The following is a 24,940-nucleotide window of genomic DNA, read 5'->3' on the forward strand; positions in this document are numbered from 1 at the left end:
AAGCTAGTCTCAGTTTGAGTTCCCAGTCTCATTGAGATAGTCAATTCGAATGTTCTTTTCTTCTCCCACCTTCCCCATCCAAATGCCCTGTGTTGTAGTGCATGGGGAATCTTTATTTCTGCCTGTATAGACAAATATCTTTTATGAGCAATGTGAGTTTTAGATAGTTTTTCTAAGATAATATTTGGTTTTAGATTGTCTCCCATACAGAGCAATGTGATCCTTTTTAACTCTGTCAAGAGAAAATAGCTGATGGCTGGAAGCCACAGTGTGCTACCCCTCTGCTTCTCCTTTCCTTTTACCCAAGCTGTGCAGATCTGTGGTAACTGTCATGCTATCAGCCTGAGAAAATAGATCTTGAGGGAGTATCTGGGCATTTTGTAGAGACATCAACTCAAAAGCACATTTCTGTTTCAGGAATTAGAAATGTAAGTAATTTTTATCATTTGTATGTAGATGTATGTATGTGCTCCTGCACTCTCAAAAACTCAATGTTTTGACTTTGAGGTTTTGAGTTGAAAATGGCAAGACTCAAACCAGAACACCATGGATGTTATTTTAGTTAGTTTTTACTGTTTTATTTTGTACTTTACCTTTCTTCTACTTGCTCTTAAATGCATCTCTTGCCTGCAGTCAGTATTCTGGAATCTGCTGCTCTAAGCATTTTCCTTGTTGTCTCTAAACTGTCATCCCTTCTCCTTCCCTTCCACCCCAACTACAGGAATACCAAGCTCAAGTAGAAGAAATGAGGCTGATGATGAATCAGCTGGAAGAGGATCTGATCTCAGCTCGCAGGCGCAGTGATCTCTACGAGTCGGAGTTGAGGGAGTCCCGCCTGGCAGCTGAGGAATTCAAACGAAAAGCTGCCGAGTGCCACAACAAACTGCAAAAGGTAGTTTAGGCTTCATGGGAGAGGGGGCTGAGGCTTGCTGGAATATCTTGTGCTGTTTGACACATGGGCACACGAGTTGTGGGTGTGCCCTTCAAAGATTAGTGTGGTTTGTACAACTAGTACGACAAGTTTTTCAGTTGTACACTCAAAATGATATGATTTATACTTTGTGTAACTGCTGCTGTTTAAATTGCATGAGATGATGACTGGATAGAAGCCCAACTTTTCCTGAGATTTTCATGTATTTTCTATTTAAGTTACAGGTTAAAGATCAAGGAAAAAATGAAGCAGGAGAATTGTATTCCAAACTGGAAAAGGTATGTTACTTCAGTGTCCTAGAATTTGTTTCCTGGGTCTTTCATTTTATGCACAGAAACCAAGAATGTCTTTGGCTAGTCAGTGACATGCATAGCCTCACAGCCCCCACCCCCTTTCATTTCAGTTTAAGACATCTTGGTGTGATTTACTGTCCTTTCTGATTTGATATAAAGCTGTTTCTGGATAACCTGTTCTTAATTGATTGTTTTGAGAAGCCAGGCAAAGACAGGCTGTTATGTGTCATCTGAGTTTGGAGTCAGGTTTGGGATACATCAGGGTTTTATTTATTCAGAAAGAACAGCAAATGAAAATCAACAAGAATTCTGAGTGTTCTCACACTGAACAATCTACCTGGTAACCAAAATATGAAATTGGCTGGGGGTGAGCAAAATGGGAATGGATTTGCCAAGGAGTGTTTTGGTGTGTTGGAATTATAGGGGGAAACGAAGATTTTTGGGAAGTGAATTAAAAGAAATATGGTATCATAAGCAAAGAGTATTTTCTCCTCTTTGGTTTTGACTCTTTCTCTCCATCTTTTTATCTAACTATAGATCAATACAGAGCAGCAGGCCAAAATCCAGGAGCTGCAGGAAAAGCTGACAAAGGTAATGACTGGATGGTGAAAGTGAGTTTTTCACAGGATTTCCAAGTGAGACCTTAATGAAGAGGAGGGATGCATTTTGTTTTACCCTCAATAATAGAATTAGTCATAGCATGGGGGATGATAAGGAAAAGGGGGTGGGAACTGGTATCTGAAGTCACTGGTGCTCTCAATATGCTTTTGGCTCTTGAGACATGTCAACAGTGTTTCTTTTTACAAATGAAGCTGAGTCAGAACTGGAGTAGTGTAGAGAAATTCTCATTTAAAGGCCTGTTTGGATATGCTCTGGACAGTGCACTGGTCCCTTGCTTCTGAAGGACAGGGTACTAGAGAGCTGGTTTTAGCTCTCTAGTAAAACACATGGTGGATTTGGTTTAGTCTCCTAGTATACTCTGCTTTAATCACTTAACAGTTCAGTTCTTCACAGATTGTTCACAGTAAAAATGTTGAATGCTGAGGATTCACAACAGAATTAAAACACCTTATCAATATTTGCTGAAAGAAGTGCAGAATATCTAATATTTGCTGTCGTGGTCAGTCTGGCACTTAAGGTGTCACTGTAAGAATAGTCAGGGAACTTCTCTTATTGGAATCCTTCAGCAGAAAAGAAAGGGGTTGTTATAATAATCCCTTGATTGAGCTTTTCAAACTTGGCACCTGCTGAGAGGGGGCTTTTTCAAGGGTTAATAATCATGAATGTGAATAGGAGGCCAAAACGACATAGAAATAGTACTTCTAATATTTCAAAACAATCATGTTTTAATCCCATCTCCTTTTCTACCTGCATTAATGCCAAGGAATTGTCTGTAAGCCAACAGGTTGGTTATTCTCCTCGTCCTTTAGTAAGAGTATTTTGTGAGTTCTTTCAAAGAACTTGGGCTGAATTTGGGGGTAGACATAACTTTGAGGATGTAGAGTCAAGTAACTTGCAGTATAGCAAGACAAACGTGTATCCTAAGTTTTAATTTTTTTGTGACATACAAGTAAAAATTATGTAGCAGAAGTTAGAATTTGGACTCCTGCGCATGTTAATTTAAGACTGTTTGGCCAAAGTTCTATAGTGGTTCATCTTGAAGTTCTGAACCTTTCACACACCAAATTTTTGTATGTGCTTTTCATATAATACCTTTTTTCTTCTCTTTTAATCTTCAGGCTGTGAAAGCCAGCTCAGAGGCAACTGAGCTCCTGCAGAATATCCGTCAGGCAAAGGAGAGAGCTGAGAAGGAGTTGGAGAAACTGCAGAACCGGGAAGATTCTAATGAAAGCATGAAGAAAAAATTGCTTGAAGCAGAGGTGAGTGCAGAGTGTCTGTCTAGAGTAAATTAGTTACTGGGATGTGTCTTAGTTTAGGAACCCCCATCTGGGTGGCTGTGAACAGCATCTATTCCTGTAGTAATTCTTCAGGGGAAAGTGTTATTAGACATAAACCCATTTTTAATTAAAAACCATATTTCTTTGAGGAAAACGGAGGGGTTTTATTTTCAGTGAGGAGTCGATAAGGACATGTGGTTAGCCTGGGGGATTTGGGGCATGATGAAGATTCAAAATATGAAAGCCAGCCGTATATATTGACTCCTTCAGCCTATTTTCTCTAGAAACTACTCTTTGCTTTGTGCTAGTGCAGAGTTGGGTGGCCTAAACAGCAGCTCATAATTACTCTGCAGGAACGGCGCCATTCTCTGGAGAATCAAGTGAAGAGATTAGAGACTGTGGAACGAAGAGAAAACCGCCTAAAAGAAGATATTCAAACTAAATCTCAACAGATTCAACAGATGGCAGAAAAAATTCTGGTGAGCAGAGGTGAAAATGAAAGTTAGAGGGTAAGAGTTTGTAAGAAAGGGGTAGGGAAGGATCAGAAGACATAGAATTGAATTGAATAAGGTGGAAATTATTGAATAAAGGGATTTGTTTCCTGTACCAGTCATACTGGAGAAAGCTCAAGCATTCAAATATTATTTGGACCTCTAGTTAGAAACTCACTCCTGTACCTTTAGTCTCAATAGTGCTTCAAAATCGTAGTCATCTCAGTGGGAAAACTTTTCAGTTAACACAGTAATATTTAAATTATTTACCTAATGATTGTTTCAGAGGTAAAACATTGTGAGGGCAGGTTACTGTAACAAAAACATCTATCTTTTAAAGTAAATTACAGAGGAATTTAGGGGTCAGATCTATTAGAAATGCTTACATTTTGAAGCAGAGAGAAATTAGTAATCCGAACTGTTCATCTTCAAAGGTGTTTGTTAGGAAACCATTTGCACCCCCATAACTTCTCTGTTGGCAATTTCTTCTCTCTTTCCTGGTTAAACCTATTAAGGCAAGTTAGTATGTCAGTCTCTAGTGAATCAAGCAGAGGGTGTTTCTAATACCTTTGCTTCCCTGGGACAGAAAGCATAATTTAATAGTGGAATAATTAAATTTATTTTGCCTTCCTCATGAATTTTCTCTGTTTGTTGCCAATATGACAAGGAAAAAAAGGATTACATCTTACTGGCAGTAATCCCAAGCCAAGACACACCTGAGAATGTCAAATGGAAATGTAAAAATAAACATATTTGGAGTCAACAGATGACCCAGGCTTGTTCGGGGTGTACAGACTTTAGCATCAGAATGCCTGAGCACTGTCAAGAAAAGGTAGAATCAGTTCTTTAGTAGTGCTGTTCCTTTCAAGTTGTTTTGATAGCAGGAGTGCATGGTAAGTGGGAGACTATAGTTGTGCTGAGCACAGAGCCAACTTTTTGTTTAGAAATAGTGTAAAACTTTGAATTGTTTCATAAGCCTCTTGTGTATATTTGGGGATTGTTTCTTGGTTTTGATTATGTTCTCTGTGGAGAAGAAAGTGGAAGGGAAGGCAGAAATATCAACTAATTGTTTTACACCAAGGGATATGTTTAGCTCTTCTTATAGATAGTTTCCATGGAGTCCTGACAGAATGTTGGAGAGGCACAAAAGTATTTTATAAAAAAAGTCAGAGGCATTGAAGAAATAATCCTGTAGAGTCTTTCCTAGTCCCTTGCTGCTGATCTGGGAGCACAAGGTACTGGTATTCTTTTTTTCTCCATTCCTACCCTGTACCTTCCCTCAGGTTGTCTCTTCAAACATTTTTGACTTTTTGTGGTATAGAAAGGTAAGAAGGAAGTTGAAGATACAGAATTGCATAGAATAAGGTGGAAATTGTTGAATAAAGGCATGGTTTTCATGTACACTCATGTAGCAGTACCTGAGACGCACCTGCTCATCTGTCTGTAAGGAACCAACGAAGAAGTAAGAAACAAGTTAGAGAAAATACTTCTCCCTGCCTGAAAGTGCAGATCATTGCTGTGCTGCCAATAACAAAGTCAGTGCTACATAGAGAATACTAAGTGAGAGCAGGAATGGTAAGAAATTACCTTTTTAAGCCCACACTGGCTGTTAAGTGCCACTGCAGGAACTGGTGAAGCTTCTGCTACAGTATGAACAGTCTGATGCTGGGAGCTTTGAAGCTGCTGCTGATCTGGTTGCCTGATTCTCTGCCAGGACCTGAAACGTGTGGGTTTCTGGGGGAGGTGAGTTGTCCCTCTTGTTGCTGGGAGACATATTTCAATTGCAAATAGCAGCAATCTCCATTCCATGCAGGAGTGTCAGAGACTAGGCACTGTTGATGACCTACTTTTGGTGAGCCTCCTCTTTGATTCTCACTTCTGGAAAAGGAGGTCTATTACAATTACTGTAGCAAAAAAGCGCCTTCAAGATGAGGAAGATCAGGAAATGTCTTCAAGATTAAGATCAGGAAAGAGCATATGAAAACACTATGAAAAGCACACACAAATATCAGAAATTTTCCTGTGCTATGCAGTAATGAGGGCAGATAGGAGATCCAGATGCACCTCAGCACCTGAACTTGTCTATGCAAGAGTCAGCCCATTGGTAGTGAATGACAGACCTGGACCTGCTCCTGTTCTAAGGAAATTTTTGGAATGGCAAATATGACAATAAATAGCATAAAGTTGTAAACTCGGCTCTTTAGAGGTGTCCTGTTGAAAGGTGATTATAGATATACCCCAAATAATATAGTCAGACAACAGAAATAGCTAAATGCTGAACTACAAATTATTTAAGTCCTTACTGTGCATGGCTGAAACTATCTGATGTGAATAAAGAGGCCAGAAACATTCTGGTATGTTCTACCACATATATTGCATCCTCCACTTTTCATTTTTGCAGCAATTTATAAATAGTATTTCTGACAACATTTGTCCAAGGAATACAGCAAAGTAAGTGCTGTTCCCCCTCTGAATGCAGAATGAAAAGCACAGACACCAGTACCCTGTTTTTGAGGTCTGCAGTGAGAAAACAAGTGAGAGACCTTGTTAAAAATAGATCTGAACTTCCTGTGATGCCACTACAGCTGTAAAAATGTTTATAACTACGTATTTTCACCAAATGTCCTTGGCCTATCTTTGGGTATATTTTACTGGGAGATGGAGATTCTTACTATGGAAGTACAAATCTTTGTCCTTAGCAGTGTTCTTGCTCTGCAGTAGATGGGTCAGCAGCAATATGCAAACTTCAAGCTGATAATGTTTAGGTCTCATAATGCTTTTTTTTTTATCTTTTCTTTTTTTTTTTTACCATGAAAATCCTGGACTTGGGATTTTTATAGTGTGAAGCCTTAAAAAGGAGAATGAATGTTTGGTACCTGTGTAACACATACTCACAGCACCTACCATTTCCTTGTGTCTGAATATGAATTTTTACTGCTTTTAGGAGCTGGAGGAAAAGCACCGTGAGGCTCAGATTGCAGCACAACATCTGGAGTTGCAGCTGAAGCAGAAGGAACAATTCTATGAGGAGAAACTCAAAGTAAAAATATCTTACGTTCCTACAAGCTTTTGTGGGTAGAATGAGTTCAGGGAAAAACAGTTGCCTTTAGGCTCTGATTGCTTTGTCTTGTGAGTTGCCTTCTTGTTACCAGTGCTGTAATGTTGAGGGAGCTTAGTGGAATCTAAATCAGTTTTCTCCTATTTTTTCTGCCATTGTACCTTATCTGTCTGTGGCACTGGATTAGGAGAGGTGGCATTTGAAGCCAGAACTATAGGAAGGCATTTGTTGGTTGTAATTTGACTTCTGCTGACTAAATAATATTTAGTTAACACTGTTGGATCTCATCCCCTGAAGAAGCTTTCAGTTCCCACTGATTTTCCCTGAGTTTTCACTCAGCCTACCTGCAAGTTTTAAATGCAGAAAATAGTAGACCATTTCTGAAATTCTATCTTCTTGGAGCTGGAACATCTGCCAAGAAGCCACAGAAACCACCCACTTTGTTTTTGTCTTTTCCAAGGTAGCATTAACAAACAGTTAGAAATAGACACCATCTAAAATTAGGAAAAACAAGCTGGCAAATAGGAGTATGTGCACTGGCTAAGGATTTTTCTAAAGAACTTGCAGTATGACACCCAGTAAATGCATTTTGTAAGAATCTTTGCTAAGAACAAATTATTCTTAGTAGAAACAGTCTTTATCTCGTACATTTATCTAGTACTTTAATTCTACATTTTAGCTTAAATGTGAGAGGATGTAGTATTTAGGAGGAGAGAAGAAATTTCTGTGGGAGAAATGTGAAGGAAAAAAGAAAAGTAAGGTGTGCTGACAGATCAGAGCATGTGGTTATCAGTAATGAGAGTGATAGAAAGCAGGAAGATCAGATGTAGATGTTGAGAAAGAAGTGTTGATATAAAAACTGGAAAAGAGGATAGGCATTGGAAAAAGAATAAAAAGAAAGAGAACTGGTATATTATGGGGGCCTTTGAATGTAGGGTTTAATAGGAGAAATCAGGAAGCCAGGTGAAAGAGGTTCAAAGGGATAAAACAGGACATGGGTTTTTGTAACTGGAAAAGTAAAAAGTATCCTGTGGTGTCCAGAAGTTGTGCCTTTGAAAAACTTGTCTTTGAAGGAAGAGACCTTCAGTTTAACAACTGATTTAGAACTCTGGTCATACATACATAACATGCATTTCTAGAAAAATGTAGCAATTTATTACTTTAGTCCTGTTAATGACAGCTATTTGTGCCACAAAAAGAAGTATTTTACTTTGCTTTAAATTTTTGTCTCTGACTGGAAGAATTCATGGGGTGTCAGTTGCCTTCTCATCCCTACCTATGGAACTCACAAATTACTTGTAAGCCATGTTGGTAGGGGAGCCAAAGGATGGGGACTTTCCTATTTCTTCTGTTGTACATTTTGGGGTAGAGAGTGTTTTCTGTTGCACTAGGCTGGAACAGTTATTGAATACAGTTTATATGACTTAATAATGAAAAAATCTACAGTATCTCCGTGTCTCTACAAAATCCTGTTGCTAAATTCAGTCTTCAGTGATAACTGAGAGAGTGCTCTTTTTGGAGCACTTTCATGGATTTCATGCAATTGCATCATGGATTTAATTTTGCTTGAGATATGATCAATTACTTACAAAAAAAAAATCTGTCTATCTTGATGATTTTCTTTGTGCTTGCCCTTTGCCCAGTGAAACAGATAAAATTTAGACAAAAGAAATGTCTTCATTTAGGTGTTGGAAAATCAGATGAAGAAGGATCTTGCAGATAAGGAAGCACTTGAGAATATGCTCAGAAGACATGAAGAAGAAGCACGTGAGAAGTGCAAAGTCCTGGCTGAACAGAAGGCGGTATGTGGTGTAGAGCTGGAAATCAAAGCTGTTTGAAGAGTAGCTTTCTGAGGCTGATAATCTTGTTTGAGGTTCTGTAGTGCTGCTGAGCTGCTTTGAAGGAAATTCACTGATTAATGTGAATTTTAAAAGACATGTTTTTTTTAATTCAGAGTATCTTCAAGAATATTTCCTTAAAAAAAGCCATGCAGCTTGCTGCGTGCCCCTCATTTTGTGCCTCGATAATATAATGGTTGCTTTTTCCTGACGTTAAAGCCATAGAAAGCAGTTGCAAATAGCTCCAGTAATTGCATCTGTGTTGCTCATTTTGGCCATTTGATCAGTTTTCTTTTAGCTCTTTTTGTTTCTGGAAAAAGTTCAGCCTTTTTTATAAACTTTATTTTTGTAACCACTTGTGTTTGCAGTCTCAAAGGCTCATTGCTGTGTTTCAGATGATCAATGCAATGGATTCAAAGATCAGGTCACTGGAGCAGAGAATTGTGGAATTGTCTGAGGCCAACAAACTGGCAGCAAATAGCAGCCTCTTTACCCAGAGGAACATGTAAGTGTGAGAGCTGCTGTCAATGCTGAACAGGTCTCAGGAACATGACCTTAGAGCCTTTTCCAATTGAAATGATTCTCTGATTCACTGTATAAAATTGGTTCTTTTTTTGCAGGCCTGCTGTGCTCCCTGCTTGTTTTTCAGTGATAGCTTTTCAAAAATACGCTTTGTTCTTCAAACAGTTGTGGCTTGCTGTGTATTTTGTGTTTTCTCAAACACAACTGGGAAAATTGGTTTGTATTACAGTGTTTACTTTGGAGCATTTCCTAAGGCAGGTGATTTGTGCAGGTTTGTCAAATACGTTAAATGAATACTAATAATTTTATGTCTAAAATACCCCTGGAGAAGCATACATTCCTTTTTTTAAACATAAATATTGCTAATAGATTTGTATTTTACTCAGTTCCCCTGACACATGATTTTGAAATTGAAAACATTTAAACACCCTTCACTCATAAACTTTTCATCATGCCTTGATGGATGAGAAGACAAGGAAGAACACTAGATTTTTAAGCCAAGAATTTCTATGCATGTTTTTGAATTCAGATCCTTTTGTCTGCCCAAACTTTATTTTTCTTTGGATTTTAGCTGAGATTCCTTATCCTTACAATGTTTTTCCGTCAAAAATGACTTGGGGGTATTCTACTTCAAGTGTAGGAAAAAGCATGGATTGTTTGATACATCCTGCAGGGCGGGGCTAAAACAGTGTTTGCCCTTACTGAGTTCAGGGATTCACCAGTTTTAGCTGCACAAAGGTTTCAGTGTCCATCAGCTACTGGATCCAACATCAGGTAGTGCCTTTGTGGGAAGCACTTGGATAGATTCGCCTATAATATTAAATAGAATCAGATAAGGACGAGTTTTGCCAAAGACTTGCTTTGGTTTTGTTCCTTTTCTGTGGTCATTATGCCTCCAGATATGTAATGGCTCCAATTTTCATTGCGTTTCAAATATCGTGCAAGTTATTTTAGCCTGAGCAGCCAAAAATATTCACAGAAATAACTGAGGAATGTAACTGTGTTGCTTAATGCTCCAAATGACCTCCTGTTAATCACCCAGGGAGTTTATTGAGGCAGCAAAAGCCATAACTTACCTTCAGTCTAAAATAAAACAGAAATGTCTCAAGGTGGAGCTGAGAAGTGTATGGAAGGTTGAGTGTCTCAGTCATGGGTGCTGAACTGAGTGTAAGGACTTAGCTGAGCTGGGAGCATCTTCTGGGAGCAGTATCCTTAACTGGAGAGCCACAGAAAACAAGAAAAACATACAATAATGTTTTAACATGCAATTTAAAATAGATTATGGAGAGACATTGTCAAATGATGAACTTTGCAGGGTTGGTAGGGGATAGTACAGAATTAGCAACATTTTGAAAGAAAATTGCTTAATTATGCATGCAGATAGTTAATGAATTTGTGCTTATTTTGTGAATTGGGCTGTTGAAAATGTATAAATTGTTGTTGGACTGCATTTTGAACCCACAAAAGCTGCAGCTAATCTGAGCGTGCATCAAGAGGAGACCTAGTGATTAAACCCTTCAGAGGAGAGGGGAGCTCTGCAAGCTTTTGTTCCAGCAGTATCTGAGGAAACCAGTGATTGTCAGGTTCCTGAGAAGATAGCCCAGTAAACAGTAGGAAATGAAATAACACCATTTGACAGTTCTGGCTGACAGTAATTTGTAGAGGTAAATTAAAAAATCAGAGAGGGTGAAAGGGTGGTTTTGCTTGCAATGCACAGAAATGTGAGTCAGAAGACTTAAGTTCTATTTTTAGTTTTGTTAAGTCTTCCTATTTGATCTTGGGCAACCCACTTAATTTCTCTGGGATAGGATTAATAACAGCTTCCCTCACAGTGAACTTCTTAAAATATTAATTCATTAATATATGTAGAGCTTTGTGAGTCTTCTAGTAGAAAGCACTTTATGAGGCAGAATTTTCCAATGCATAATAACATGATTCCAGGAACTATAAATAATGCAGAAAGACCCTATTTTTTTCTTTTGAGGCTGTCCATTTCAAATGGTAATAATTAATCATTGCCAACTCTCAAAATTCTTATGAGAACAAGTAATTATTTTTGTTCAGTTTGTGGATTAAGACTTTGATCAGAGACAGCAAAGCTTCACTTCAGTGTAGGCCAAGTTCTATGTCCATTACAACTTTACAAAGCTCCCAACAAAACAACCCCCAACACACTACCCCCAATCCTAAAGCATGGGGTTCCTCTTATCTCATGGAAATACACTGAGAGAAAGTAACTCCTAGAATTTATTTTTCCCCTATAGAAAAACATGTAACAAGGAACTGATGAAATCAGAAGAATGAACTGTATCTTAAATACCATTATAGATTACCTTGTGCAAGGGTCATTTGTCTGTGCAACTTGCAAATACAGAATTTTAGTGCTCTGGGCATATGTTGATGAATATGCTAGTATTTTTATTTTTAGCTGGGATGTAGAATTTAAGCCATGAGCTTAAATGTTCTACTTCACAGGAAACTTGTGTTCTTCCTTACTTCACCCCAGTGGAAGTACATATCTTAAGGGCATTTCAGGTTTGTCACTTGTGCATTTCTCCTATCAGGAAAGCCCAAGAGGAGATGATTTCAGAACTCAGGCAACAGAAGTTCTACTTGGAAACACAAGCTGGAAAGTTGGAGGCCCAGAATCGAAAATTAGAAGAACAATTGGAAAAGATGAGTCACCAAGATCATACTGACAAGAACCGCCTGCTGGAGTTGGAGACACGGCTGAGAGAGGTGAAAACATGGCTCTAATCCCTCTCAACAAACTTTCTTAAATGTATTCCATTTTGTGTATTATAGTGAGAACTAGAAGTAACCTGTTGTAGTGGTATTTGAAAGTGTATTAATTTAGTTTGGTCTAACTACTTTTTTCCCCAAATAATTAAAAAAAAATTTTAAATTGCTCATTAAAAGGAGATAAAGGTAAGAGTTAAGGACTTGTCATCCTGAATCTGAGCTTTTAGATTATCTTGCTTTCTCAGAATTCTATTTATATGTTTGTTGGTACAATACCCTTATAAAATTGTCTGGGTAGAGAATAATAGGTCAGCCATGTACAATGACCAAACAGATAACCTGTAGCCTTAGAGACTACAGCTTAGAAAGCAAAGGACACAACAGAATTGCTGTAAGAAAACAAGAACCTGCTGCTTCGTGCACCACTTTCAGAGTTTTCTGGAAAGAAAGCCTAACAGTAAGATGGAAATATACACTTTTAAAGATTTGTGAGCTGTCCTTCATTTTTAATTTTGTATTAACTAGTTTGGATCTACAAATTCTTCTCCAGTGTCAGTCCACTAATTTTCAGCTAAGGCTGAAATCTTGCCTTTAGCTAAAGTTGTTGGACAACCAACTTGTCCTTCTTTGGCCAGAGCTGACTGTAAGGTTTCTGTCAGCCTTGTCACACATCTCCAGCACAACTGACAGATTCCCTTGGGATAGCAGGGAGCCTGAAGAAGGTGCTAAGGTTTGGAGTTGATTCTGAGCACTGAGATCTGTTCTAGTTGTTAATTTCTTATCCATAGAGTGACATGTTTATCCTGTGTGTGCTGCAAGAAAACCTTCATCAGAAGTCATTCAGGTAAACCCCGAGGCAGATAAGCTGGTGGGTTTCTTTAAAAGGAATCTGGAGGGAAGACAAAGTATGAAAGTCAATTGCAAAATGTATGTAATGTATGCCAAATAAAGATCTTTAGAAACTCTTAGTTTCACTGAAGAAAGTTCATCACAAATTACTTCAACATTTTATATCAGTGTTTGATATGTTTGAGTTACAGCTGGAACTATTCTTGTGCCCTTCTTGTTTCAAAATGCCAGGTTGCTTTTCCCAAGAAACCCAGTAGATTTTACGGAGTAGACAAAGCTGTGTCCTTCGTTTCTCAGTGCCTTAAGCAATCTGTCAGGGTGTGATTTTGGGAATAGATATGGCAATGGCATCCTAAAGTGGGCTCTGAAATGAGACTACATTGCCTGTCACATCTTTGTAATTTACATTTGGATACTATTTTGTCTTTCTTCAGGTCAGTCTAGAGCATGAAGAACAAAAGCTGGAGCTCAAAAGGCAGCTGACAGAGCTGCAGCTGACCCTGCAGGAGCGGGAATCCCAGATCACTGGGCTGCAGGCTGCACGGACAGCCCTGGAGAACCAGCTCCGTGAGGCCAAGACTGAGCTGGAGGAGACAACAGCTGAGGCAGAGGAGGAGATTCAAGCCCTCACGGTGAGCCCTGAAACTTGTCCTGTGAGCTGCAGATACACATAGAATTATGTAGGCGCATGTTTCATAAAGAGGTTAAAAGGAAGTTATATGATTTAATTTTTAATTTTCAGAAATGGATATGAATTGTGCCTTTTGTTGATAGAGGCGTGAATAGCTAAAAGGTCAAATTTTACCTTTAACCATATGGATACTTCCTGGTAATGGTTCATTGCTGCCAAAACTGACTGATGGCTTGTAGGAGCATTATTACTTTTGTTTTGAGGTGAAAGTTGCATCCGAAATTGGTATTGTTTATAGGAGTTTAACTCTGTGATTTACTTATTTAAATAGTAGCTCATGAGTTTGAAAGTACTTGATGGTCATAAATGTTTTGATGATTTTTTTTTTTTTTCCTATCAGTTACCCTGCTTTGAGGATACTTATTCAGGGGAAAAAAAACCCCACCAAATTGCTAGGGAGAGTGTTCTAACACATAATTTTATTCCAATGCTTGTTTTATTAAAAATTGTCATGTGTGCTTTGCAGTCTGGTGAGGTGTATAAGTGATAGAAAGGGAAAAAAAAGTTCAAGTCCTGCCACCCTCTTCCACCCCAACCTCCTGTAAATGGAGTTCTAGATTATATGCTGCTGGTTGCTGTCTCTTGAGCACAAGAAGATGCTTTCAAACTGTTTGATTCTAAGAAATATTTCCGTCACAAAAGATTCCCAAGGTTATGGGGTAGAGTTTGACCCGCTACCAGCTAACCCCCCCTTGAGCAGCAGCCTTTAATGGCCTTCAAATCCTGTGATTTGGAAGTGTTGAAAACTGTGCATTCGTGCTCCAGTGACATTTAATCAAAGAACTGTTCCGAATATTGCTGCCATTGCTGGTTTTTGGAAGGGGAGGTGGGCTCAGCTGACATGGGTGCTGATGCTTTGGGTAGATGAATGGCAGAACCATTCCCTCAGTTCTGAAGTGGGCACAGGCTGGGCAAGTGCAGCAACAGCATCAAGGCCTAAGAATAACTGAATAGAAATGGCACTGGGTTCCTTTTGCTCAGAACTGAGGCAGTCCCTTCCCAGCTGAAAGCTTTGCATAACAACCAATATCACTGCCAGGGACTGGCAATGCGCTTGAGATCTTTACCCAGCAGTGAAATAGATGAATATTTGTGACCTGTGTTCACTCAGTTATTGCTCCAGTTAATGGGGCAAACTGGTAGTGCTGGACCAGCTGCTGTAAGACAGTCCAGCTTAGTGGGCTTGGGACTATTCCTGTCATGGAGTTTTTCACAAGCTTTTATTTCTCACATTGCCTGTTGTGGTAAGATAGCTTTAAAGCTCCCATATTTGACTTCTGCTGAACATTTTTTTTCCTGTTTAGTCTCTTGGCTCTAAGGAAAATGTTCTGAATGAAGAAAGGTGGCTGGATGTGCTTGAGCACTAACCTTTCGTTTGTTTAATTTTCAGATAGCACATGACATTAGACACTTGTTAAATCACTTTGAATTTTGAGAGAGGCCATGAGGCTGAAACAAGAACGTTTTGCTTTGTCATGCTTTGCTTGTAAATTGGGAGATAAAATGGTACATGCAATACTGCATTCTTTAAAATGAGTGTTTGAACTTTGCTGTACTTTGGATGCTGTCCTCCAAAGAATTGATTATTATGTTTTATCACTGCTTTTTAGAGAGGCTCGGGCTTAAATGGGGCTTAATGGTAGGATTCAGGTAGATTGGCAGAGCTGTTTGGGGTAGCTTGCATTATACATCATTATAGTTTTTCTTTGCAAGCATTAAATTGTATGCAGTATTTATTTTCTATGAAACACCAATCTGGATATGGAAGTAAAACAAACTCAAATTAAAATGTCAAGAATGTAAAAACTTAACATGAGATCAACAAGTCTTCTGGTGACCATTTCAGATGGAACCTGTTACATAATTCCATTCTTGAGCTTGTACATTTTCCTAAAGCAGTTCCAGAGTTGGGAGCATAAGCGCATTTTGATTAAGTAGGATGGGACTTTTGCTAACCAGTTCTTTGCCACTGCAAGGTGCTTTCATAGCCTGCAGCATCTGCCTTGAAACTTTGCTTGCCAGTAGGTTGTTCTGCAGTTTGTTTAGCAACAGCTGTTGGATTCGAATTCTAATGTATGAAAAATTGATGATTAACTTCTTACCTCCTTTAGGCACATAGAGATGAAATCCAGCGTAAATTTGAAGCCCTTCGTAATAGCTGCACAGTGAGTATTAAATACAGATCATTGAATTATTTTGAAATTAAGGATAATGAAACAAACAATTTCCTCATTTAATCCTTGATGACACTGGTTCCTAATGTGGACTTTTGGCTTCAAGGTGCTAGTAGGAGCTGGATGGATTGGATTTCTTTTAGGTTTCAGGTAAACCTCAATTTTGAGGTTTTAGTCTGATCATGAAATTGTCATTATTCTTCTTTTTGGAGAAGAAAGTAAATTAAAATATCTCATTGCAGTGCAGCTAATAAGAATGGTGTAGCAGCTGCAAAAAATGACTATAGGTGAAGATCTTTTCTGCTCACAAGAAGAAAAGATCTACCTGTCCAAATCCTGAGCTGCATTGTAGATCTAGGCCAGAGTGGGTTTTAAGTAGGACTTTTCTGGTCTCTTCAAACAGTGTTCATGTTAAGGTTCCAAATAATGCATTGACACACAGCAGAGAGAACTCCAGGATCTGAATTTTTACCTTCTGTTGTTTGAGATCTTTGACAGGTTTTCAGATTTATTTCATCAGTCCAGGACAGATGTCCAAGGGCTTTGTCTATCCAGAGGGATTCTTGCAGTTTAACACTATCTTCACACTTGCTTTTGGTGGCTAGTGGAGAGTATCTGCCTTCCAGTGACATGAATTATACAAGTGTTGGATAAGGACCACAGTCCTCTAGGTCAGCAGAGATTATAAATTATTCTGGGCTTTTTCTCTCTAGCCCACACTGTAAGCAGGGCTTAATTGCTAGGACTTTTTATCTTTATTGTTTCTCTGCTTCCAGTGATTTCCTCAAATGTAACTTTTCATACTGTAGAAGTAAGTCTCTAATGTATAAATTTTCATCTTTTAAAATACCTTCTCAGCATGGGAGTCATTCTGTTTTCCTCTCTTGCTCTTTAGCACTAAGCAAGGGACTTCTTCTGGTCATAGAATATCTCCATATGAAGAAGTAAGGAAGTAGAGCTTTCCAAACTGTTTTAACCTCTGTCTAAAAGAAATCCTACACAAGAAACCTCACTTTCTGTTCCCTTCCTCATTTTCTTAGATTGAACGTTTAGCTCCCTATGTATCATCATATATCTTACATCCAGAGCTACCTTCTTTTGGTCTGTATCTTGCCCTTCATTCAGAATGATAGCTCTCTGTGAAAACACTTTTGTGATCTCCATGCAGGCAAAAACAGGTGTGGAAACTCTGTGGCTTCTGTTCACTCATTATCCAGTGACACTTCAGCTTCGAGTGTGGGGAACAAGCTCCAGCAGTGAAGAATGACCCATAACATTTCCAGAATGTCAAGAGCTTCAAAGGACTTGTAAAAGTGTTGTGCATTGTAAGCCCTTCAGTGGGATAAGTGGGATCAGACATCCTCATCAATAAGAAATTAATTAAATAGTTCCTAAATGAATAATACATGCTCATTATATACTCTCTTTCCAGCCCTGGAGAATGCATGTATAATTTAATTGACCATGGACAGATACTTTCATGTTGTGTGTTATGACTGCTCCTGGCTGTCCATCCTGCCTGAGGAATGAGGAAATCAGGGCAATCTTCTATTTCCAGTGAGGGTCAAGAAATGCTAATTACAGTGCTTTCACCAGATGTTTCAAACTAATTTTTATCTGATGGTACCAGTAGGATGCAGGCTGTGCTTTTTGGTGACCGTGTGATTCCACTTGAAGGTGATTAGAATTTACACTCCTTTTAAAATCCAACAACGCTTCAAGGGAATAATTGTAATGTGCTGCTACTTACACAGCATGATAAAGAACGGATTTATTCTTTCAGGAAGCTCTCAAGAGAGATCCTTCTTAAGCTGACACAAACTCCTTGAACTAGCCTGGCAAACTTTGGTAGGGAATTACTTTTTATTTGATTTTATTGAGAAGCCTCAAACAGCGTAAGAATTATGAAAATAAGATTAGACAGGAAAAAAATATTGAAAAATTGAATTACTTCTGTACTTTTGTGGTCTTCAAAAGATAAATAAAAATACTTAATCTACTTTCTTTGGTATTGTTCCTGTTTCTCTAGCTTCACAAAGGTCACAGCTTCTGATTGTAGAGAAGGCTGTGTCTGCTTTCCCTGTATCCTCATTGCACACTTGTTCTTCCTTTTGCCGAGGCCTCTGCCTAAGGAGGCATTTTTTTAGGTTCTCCTGTTTTGTGCTTTCTCTGTCACTCAGTTGTGCAAGAAATAATAGGATACATAATTACAACAACAATTGTAATTTGTGGTACCTGCTATACACACACATGCTCCTGGGCACACACAGAGTCGTATTTTATCACAATCTTCACACAATGATAGCTCATCCAGCAGATCTGTGAGGGAGAAGAACTAGTTCCCTACATTTATTCTATGAAATATATAGTCCATTTGAGTGTTACAAGTATTTTCCAGGCAATCAAAGAAAGATCTAGAAATAAAAGGTGTTCTTAAACAGGAAAATTTACACATTTGTCAGTTGTTTCCAGATGCCTCTGAACTATGGCTTGTTCTCAGATCACCAACATGTTTAAAGTTAAAAATACAACTAAGTTATCTAAATAATAATAGAATTGCTTCCAAAAGAAAACTTCCAGTAAGCAGGCAGTAAAGTCTTTAAATATTTAGCAGGAAATAGTCTTATAAAATCTTTGCACTCAGCTTAGTAAAATACTAGAGAACCACCATCTGAATCTTCTGCGACCTAGGACAGTAACACAGGGGCTGGGTGTTTTAATCCTGGGTTGGTGTGGGAAGGAGAGGAATGCAGTCTGGGCAGTGTCCTACTACTCTGCAGCTCCTAATGTCCCTCAAGATAAACCGTGATGAGTTTTTGTGTTTAAGGTGTGTTTCAAGGCACAGATGTTGTCTGACTATGGAAAGGGGAGGAAAGTGTTCTGTATTGTTGGAACAGGTAGAGATACAATCTATCTGCAGCCCTATTTGAGAGCCTGGGCCTCTCAGTGTTGGGATTTCTCTGCCTGAAAAGCTTTGTCTCAGAGAGTAGGTAAAGACAAAAGGAGTCTTATGTCTGCTCTCACTTCCCCCTCACAATAATTTGGGGCTCAGAGACAGCTTTGTCTTGTTTCCTGTTTACTTCTGACAGGTAGCTTTCTGGTAAGGATTAGTGGGGATGGGGAGGAGTGGAAATGGATAGAGCAAAACTATTAGTCTGGAATTACATTAAACTCCAAATAACACACTGCTGATAGCATCCCAAAACAGTTGCCCTTGCTGTGTCCTAGCATCTTTCTGTATGTTTGTTGGTGGCATCTGAGAACTGAGACACCTTTGTGAAGGAATAGGGTATGGAGAAGTTTGCAATCTGCAGTTACTAGTATATAAGTAAAACTCCTTTATTTTCTCCTTTTCTTCGTTATTGTGCCTGTGGTTTTGATATGTGGAGCATATGTGGATTAAATTCAGTGCATTTTGTCTGGTATGCAAACCAAATCATCATGGCCCTGATTGTTTGTTGCTCTGATATTTTATTTGGTCCATGGCTGGACAGGTTTGTAGGATTGGGGTAACAGCTGTGAATCTGCTCAGTCTCACTAGAGGAATACTTTGCTTTCCTCAGACTATTCAGTGGGGAGTGAATTATGCTGGATATGGTCCCTTCTACTGAGGAGCCGCTATGCTTGGATTGCTCTGCAGCATTTAAAAATGAGATACAATCCTCTGCATCAGTATAAAATAAGCTGTGTGCTTACATGTGGTGTGCAGTGAACAATTTGTGTAGTTAGATGATATCTCTGTTTTATGGATTACTTGTGATGAAGATGTACATGAATAGAAAATTCCAGTTGCTCTGTGAATGGTGATACAGTGGCTGTCTAGATTGTCTAGAATTGCTTTTCCAAGGTTTCAAGTGTTTGGTTAATTTTATAAACTTAAAATGTGAAGATTTTTCTAATTATATTATGGGTTTCTAAAGGATATAATAGTATTTTCTTACTGACTTTCATTTAATATACTTCACATTTACCTCAGAATAGCTCAGGGTTGGTTGGTTTGTTTTGGGTTTTTTGGGGCTTTTTTTTGCCTGGGGATTTCCTTAACTGAAAAGAAAAATATCTAAAGCTATTAACTCTTTCCAGGTACAGGATTCTGGTAGAGGTTGTATGTATGTATGCCTAAGACAACATTTCCAAATAAGTGTGGGCTTTTTTTGATCTGTGTTTTCTTTTTTGTTGATCCCCAGGACAGGTATTTATATCGCACCACATCCCATTTTCCTGTGTCAGTATTACCCATTACTCTTTAGGCTTTATAGTGTTAATAAACTCTCTAATCCTGTTGGGTTATACATAGCTGTAGATAGCTATTGGATGTGTTAACAAGTATCCCCTTTCCCCATGAAAAACGGAAGATTGTACCAAGAGGAACAAATTTTCTCTTACTAAAAAGTAAATTAAATCTATCAATCTAGATTACATTATATAGATTATAATATATTTGGAATTTAAGACAAGGCGTTTTGGAATTGTCAGTAAATACAGTGTTAGAAGAAGGAAAAAGATCATGTCACATCTTCTGGAACCCTTCTTTCTTAACTGCTTTGTTGTTTGTCTGAAGTTTTCCAGAAATATCCTACTAGGTAAAATGTAGCAGTGAAATATAATATGATCTGGTTTAATTTTACTTGTATTCAGGGAAAGAAGTCAAAATCTCAGAACATAGAATAAAAGGAAATGGGAGCGTAAGTTCCAGCCCTTAAGGAATAAAGTCAATTTGAAATACAGCCAGTTTTAATAATTAATTAAGTAGTTGGACATATTAACTCTGCATATTACTTTATCCATTTTGTGTTTCCCCCATCTCTGCTTTCTTGTATTTCAAAACTAGCTTAATATTTTTTTAATTGACATTACTTGTACTAGTATATAAAATAGATGTGGAAGAAACCATAAATGTGTAAAGTATATCTTGAAACTGCCTAGATACATGGTGTGGTTAAACATAAAATTAAAACAAGTGGAAGAAAAAGTGAGTTTCTTATCTGGCAGTTAGTAGAGATCTCAGCTGTTGTGAGAGCAGTAGGTAAAACACTGTAAAAACAAATGTTCTTTTGCTCCTTCTTGTTTGTATAAACATATCTAAGTTCTTATTTCTGTAGCAATATAGGCACTAACATGTCCTTATGACACAGGCTGCCCTCTCTGAAAGCTTGATGCAAACAATGCAGAACAAAATGTGTGTTTTGAACAAGGCAGTGAGAGTGCTCAGAAACAAACACATTTTCAGATTTCTTTAGAAATGCTGTGTTCTGAAGTGTGAATCGTCTTGATTTGACCCTGAACATATGGGTGGCAGGAACTCCCCTTCACCCAGCAGGGAGTAATGGCTTTTTCTGCTCACAGTTTAAAAACCAAATACTGTTAATTTAGCTCTAGGAGAGGCATGGTAAAAGGCTGCCAAAATATGCGTTACGGATTCTTCAAAAAGAAACGGTTGTCATCTTTCCAGAGAGCTGAGAAGAGCCATGTGCTCTATCCTCTACTGCTTTAGATATTTAAGTCCTTGGCTAGTGTAGGAAATTGGAACATTTAAATTTGAATGTGTGGCCAACTGTGCTCTGAGATTTTTTTTTTTCCCCCATTTAATGAAGTATCCTATTCACTTTTCTTTGACATCCAGGTAAAAGAGCCTCTAGAACATATTTTTAAGGGTTGAATGTGAATTGTATAGAGTTTACCAGTTTCTGAAATTCTTTATATTAAGCTGATTTCAAGATTATACTGAGGTTTCTTTCTCTTCTGTTGTGGTGATATTGGTTTTGAGTTAGGAGGAGGTACATATTCATCCACCCCGTGTTCAGGCCTTTCATTCATAAAAACCAACTATGAAAATGGCCCACTGTTGTTTATATTTGTCTTTAAATTGGAGGGGACTGTGGTTTAAAGCATTTAGTGTAATGCTCTTCTGATTAAACAAATATATGCTCCCATTTTGGCAAAGACCTTGTTGAGTTTTTGCTTTTCACTGATTTTCCGTGTTGTGTTCCCACACTGGTTTCTTCCCTCATGTGTCCCCAGCTGCCATCCATAACACTGTTACTTTCATAGAATGCATTTCTTAATATTTTTCTGCCTTTCCTGGTTACACCCAGTGTTACATGTAATAATATAAGCAATTCCCAGGGATATCCATCAGGTTGCACTGCCTCCATTGCACCTCTTGGTCTGTTTTCTTCAATACCACACTTTGAAAGCCTTTCTGAGACTAATTAGCCCCATTGTGCTTAGGGGAGATTGAGGCAAAAAAAGGTAAAGTGCTTTGGCAAAAGGTCTCTGTAAGTCAGCAGCAGAGCTGAGAATCCAGTCAGAACTCCTGGCTCCCAATCCAGTGCTTTAGCTATGATAGGTCTCTCAAATAATAAATTACATTGCAGCATATTTATGCTCTGAACCAGATTTTAAAAAAGCTGTTTTCTCTAAGACACAAAACTCTACTCCTAATCCAAGCACATTCCTATGCACAAATATCTACCACTATAATACTGCTTTTGTTTAAATTAGAAAGAATGTAAAAGCTTGGCAATAAGTAATTCTGTGTGAGAACACTTTTTCAAAAACCTGTGCTCACTCACAAGTAATTTATTTTTATTTCTAGGTGATTTCAGATTTGGAAGAGCAGCTGAACCAGCTCACTGAAGACAATGCAGAGCTGAACAACCAGAATTTCTTCCTGTCCAAACAACTCGACGAGGCCTCAGGGGCCAGTGACGAGGTTGTCCAGTTGCGGAGTGAAGTTGATCATCTCCGCCGAGAGATAACTGAGAGGGAGATGCAGCTGACCAGCCAGAAACAAGTAAGGCTCTCTAAGCCTAAGTCAGGAGCTTTTTGGGGGAGCTGGCAAAAATTCCTTTTACATCTGGAAACTCATAACATATGATGATGCTGCTGGGGGCAGTTGCACTTAAGCCTTCCTTCCCAGGGCAGTTGAGTGAATGGAAACATTTGGTATTTCCCATCATGTTTTTACACAATTTTATTTAGAAATCTTGCACTCTGAAGGCATTGTAATTTAGAATTACTCATTTTAATTTTGTGGCTCTGGAAATCTCAAAATGTTCATAATGAGATTGACCTGACATTATCGGCGATCACAAGTGAATGTACGGGAGCCTTGAAGTAAACAGGCTGTGATTTCCCAGCTCCTGTTTGCCGCCGATATGCATGTACTGTAATTGAAATAGTAAGGCTGAAGCTGAAAGTGCACGCTTGATGTGGGATGTGAGAATTGATAGGAGGATTTATTTTTAGACTATGGAGGCCTTGAAGACAACATGCACGATGCTGGAAGAACAAGTAATGGACTTGGAGGCCCTGAATGATGAACTCCTGGAGAAAGAGCGCCAGTGGGAAGCATGGAGAAATGTTCTAGGGGATGAGAAGTCCCAGTTTGAATGTCGAGTTAGAGAGTTGCAGAGGATGCTGGATACTGAGAAACAGAGCAGGTCTCTCTCCCTTCCTTCCCTTTTATTAACTTTTATGAAAATGCTCTATAGAAGCTAGTACAAAAATTATATTTAGCATAGGATATGGGAGTTGGAGCTAAATATAAAATCTTGTGAGGTAGTTCTAAAAATGGTTTATTAGTTAATAGTCATCTCTGATATTGTTCCTTTTGTTTCTGTGCAAGTGAACAATTCAACGGGAGTGGTATTTGTAATTTATAAAATGTCTTGATTTATTATCTTCTATTTTATTTTATGGAAAAATAGTCTTTGCTCCTGACTGTTCCTGTGGGGTCTTGAAATTTTTAAGGTTGTAGTTCTAGCAGGGGCAGGAACAGGGTTATATAATATAAAAGTGTTGCAGCAAACAGTCTGGCTTTCTAAAGAAACATCTTGAATTTGAGGCAACCTATGGAAGAGTTATTGATGCTACTGCCTGCTAGGGAGAGGTCAAGCCTGAAAGGAGTTAGGTAACATTATTTTCCATTTTAATGCAGAGTGAGAGCAGATCAGCGTATTACTGAGTCTCGCCAGGTGGTAGAACTGGCTGTCAAGGAACACAAGGCAGAGATTCTGGCCCTGCAGCAAGCACTCAAGGAACAAAAACTCAAAGCAGAGAGCCTTTCTGATAAGGTAAGTAACTTTCAATCCTAGACTTTCATAATTAGATGAAATACTTTTCCAGTGATACTACTTTTAGAAATGTGGCATTGAGCAGCTTTTTTCAAGATATAGAGACAAATTAAAAAGACTGGAGGGCATAGAACAGAATTCTATCTTCAAGCCAAAGACCTCAGATTTTCTTTGAAAAAGACTAAAGCAGACAGCAGCCTATGATGCCTGGTATGAAGTCCTTCTTGGTATCTGCATTTCAACAAGCCAAAATGTCTTTTGGCTGGTTTTTCCCCAGCAACCAAAGGCTCATTTGTCTTTAGCATGTTCTTGGTGAAGTTGGATTTTAAGACTGTGGAACTATATTTGTTAGTGTTCCGTGTTATTCTGACCCTCTTTCCCAGCTCAATGACCTGGAGAAGAAGCATGCCATGCTGGAGATGAACGCCCGCAGTTTACAGCAGAAGCTTGAGACAGAAAGGGAGCTCAAGCAGAGGCTTCTGGAGGAGGTAACCTTGGAGATTCATGTTAGAACTCCAGAAGGTTCCACATCTTGAGGAGGGGAGGTTGTGTGAATAAGAGTTACACATCCATCATTCTCTTCTATATAACTGGGGAAATTAATCAAGTTGAGGGAGTTGTTTTTACTTAAAACTTTGCGAAGTGTATGGCCATGTCAGGGAGCAGTAAAAGTGAACTGCTCCTCAGGGGCAGGTGAGCTGGGAGCCAAAGGGGAAAGCATGCCAGGCAAGGACAGGACCTTGCAGCCTGCAGGCTCAGACCACAGTACCTGAAGATTTGGTGAAGGTACCAGTGATCATTATAGAAGCCTCTAACAATGAGGCACATCTTAGGTCAGGTCTGCAAGGCCAGGTCTGTGCCCAGGCACAGCTCTGACCAGGCCAAGTGTAAGGGCCATAGCTTAAAACCAGCTCTGGAGCCAACATGCTGAGGATGCATACCTGGAGGCCACAGGTGAGACTTCTCACAGCTCTTTTCATCATTAATTTGGGTCACAGGAGTTGGATCCAAGGTCACACACCTGCACCATATCAGGAAGTAATTGAATGCAGGCCACCAGTTCTGGGTGGTGGGGCAAGAGGCTCCAGAGGTGGATTTTGGGGGTAATTATGGACAATTAGGGCAATTAAAGCCTTTATTCTTGGGGTACTACTAACAGCTCACCCACTCCTTTATGCATCACCAGGAAAGATTTCTGGCTCTTGCTGTGTAACATAGGAGCGTTCATGGTTTTCCTAGTCAGGGACTTTCTTGTCAAGAAAGTGCAAATCCTAAAAGAATTAGGAATATTTTGTCATGTGCCCTCTTCTGGTGTTAATTGGAGACGAAGATGTAAACAGCTGGCCATTATTTTCCTTATCTTATGTGACTATGA

General features: G+C 38.8%; 1 protein-coding gene across 8 annotated transcripts in view; it reads left to right on the top strand.

Moving 5' to 3' along the window:
• Positions 1-24,940, top strand: part of CIT (citron rho-interacting serine/threonine kinase) — a 68,906-nt gene that overhangs the window by 27,807 nt on the left and 16,159 nt on the right. For 4 of the 8 annotated variants that reach the window (XM_010398053.4, XM_019285089.3, XM_019285090.3 and 1 more), the window contains 15 exons: positions 722-892; positions 1,150-1,209; positions 1,762-1,815; positions 2,964-3,104; positions 3,476-3,601; positions 6,558-6,653; positions 8,357-8,473; positions 8,905-9,014; positions 11,596-11,770; positions 13,057-13,254; positions 15,425-15,478; positions 22,086-22,283; positions 22,739-22,932; positions 23,430-23,565; positions 23,949-24,053. In XM_010398053.4, coding sequence (XP_010396355.3) covers positions 722-892; positions 1,150-1,209; positions 1,762-1,815; positions 2,964-3,104; positions 3,476-3,601; positions 6,558-6,653; positions 8,357-8,473; positions 8,905-9,014; positions 11,596-11,770; positions 13,057-13,254; positions 15,425-15,478; positions 22,086-22,283; positions 22,739-22,932; positions 23,430-23,565; positions 23,949-24,053 — 1,935 coding nt within the window. The remainder of the gene's footprint in view (positions 1-721; positions 893-1,149; positions 1,210-1,761; positions 1,816-2,963; positions 3,105-3,475; positions 3,602-6,557; positions 6,654-8,356; positions 8,474-8,904; positions 9,015-11,595; positions 11,771-13,056; positions 13,255-15,424; positions 15,479-22,085; positions 22,284-22,738; positions 22,933-23,429; positions 23,566-23,948; positions 24,054-24,940) is intronic. The other 4 variants (XM_010398054.4, XM_010398055.4, XM_019285091.3 and 1 more) reach the window with 2 other exon arrangements.

Source organism: Corvus cornix, chromosome 15 (genome assembly GCF_000738735.6).
Source record: "Corvus cornix cornix isolate S_Up_H32 chromosome 15, ASM73873v5, whole genome shotgun sequence".
NCBI lineage: Eukaryota > Metazoa > Chordata > Aves > Passeriformes > Corvidae > Corvus > Corvus cornix.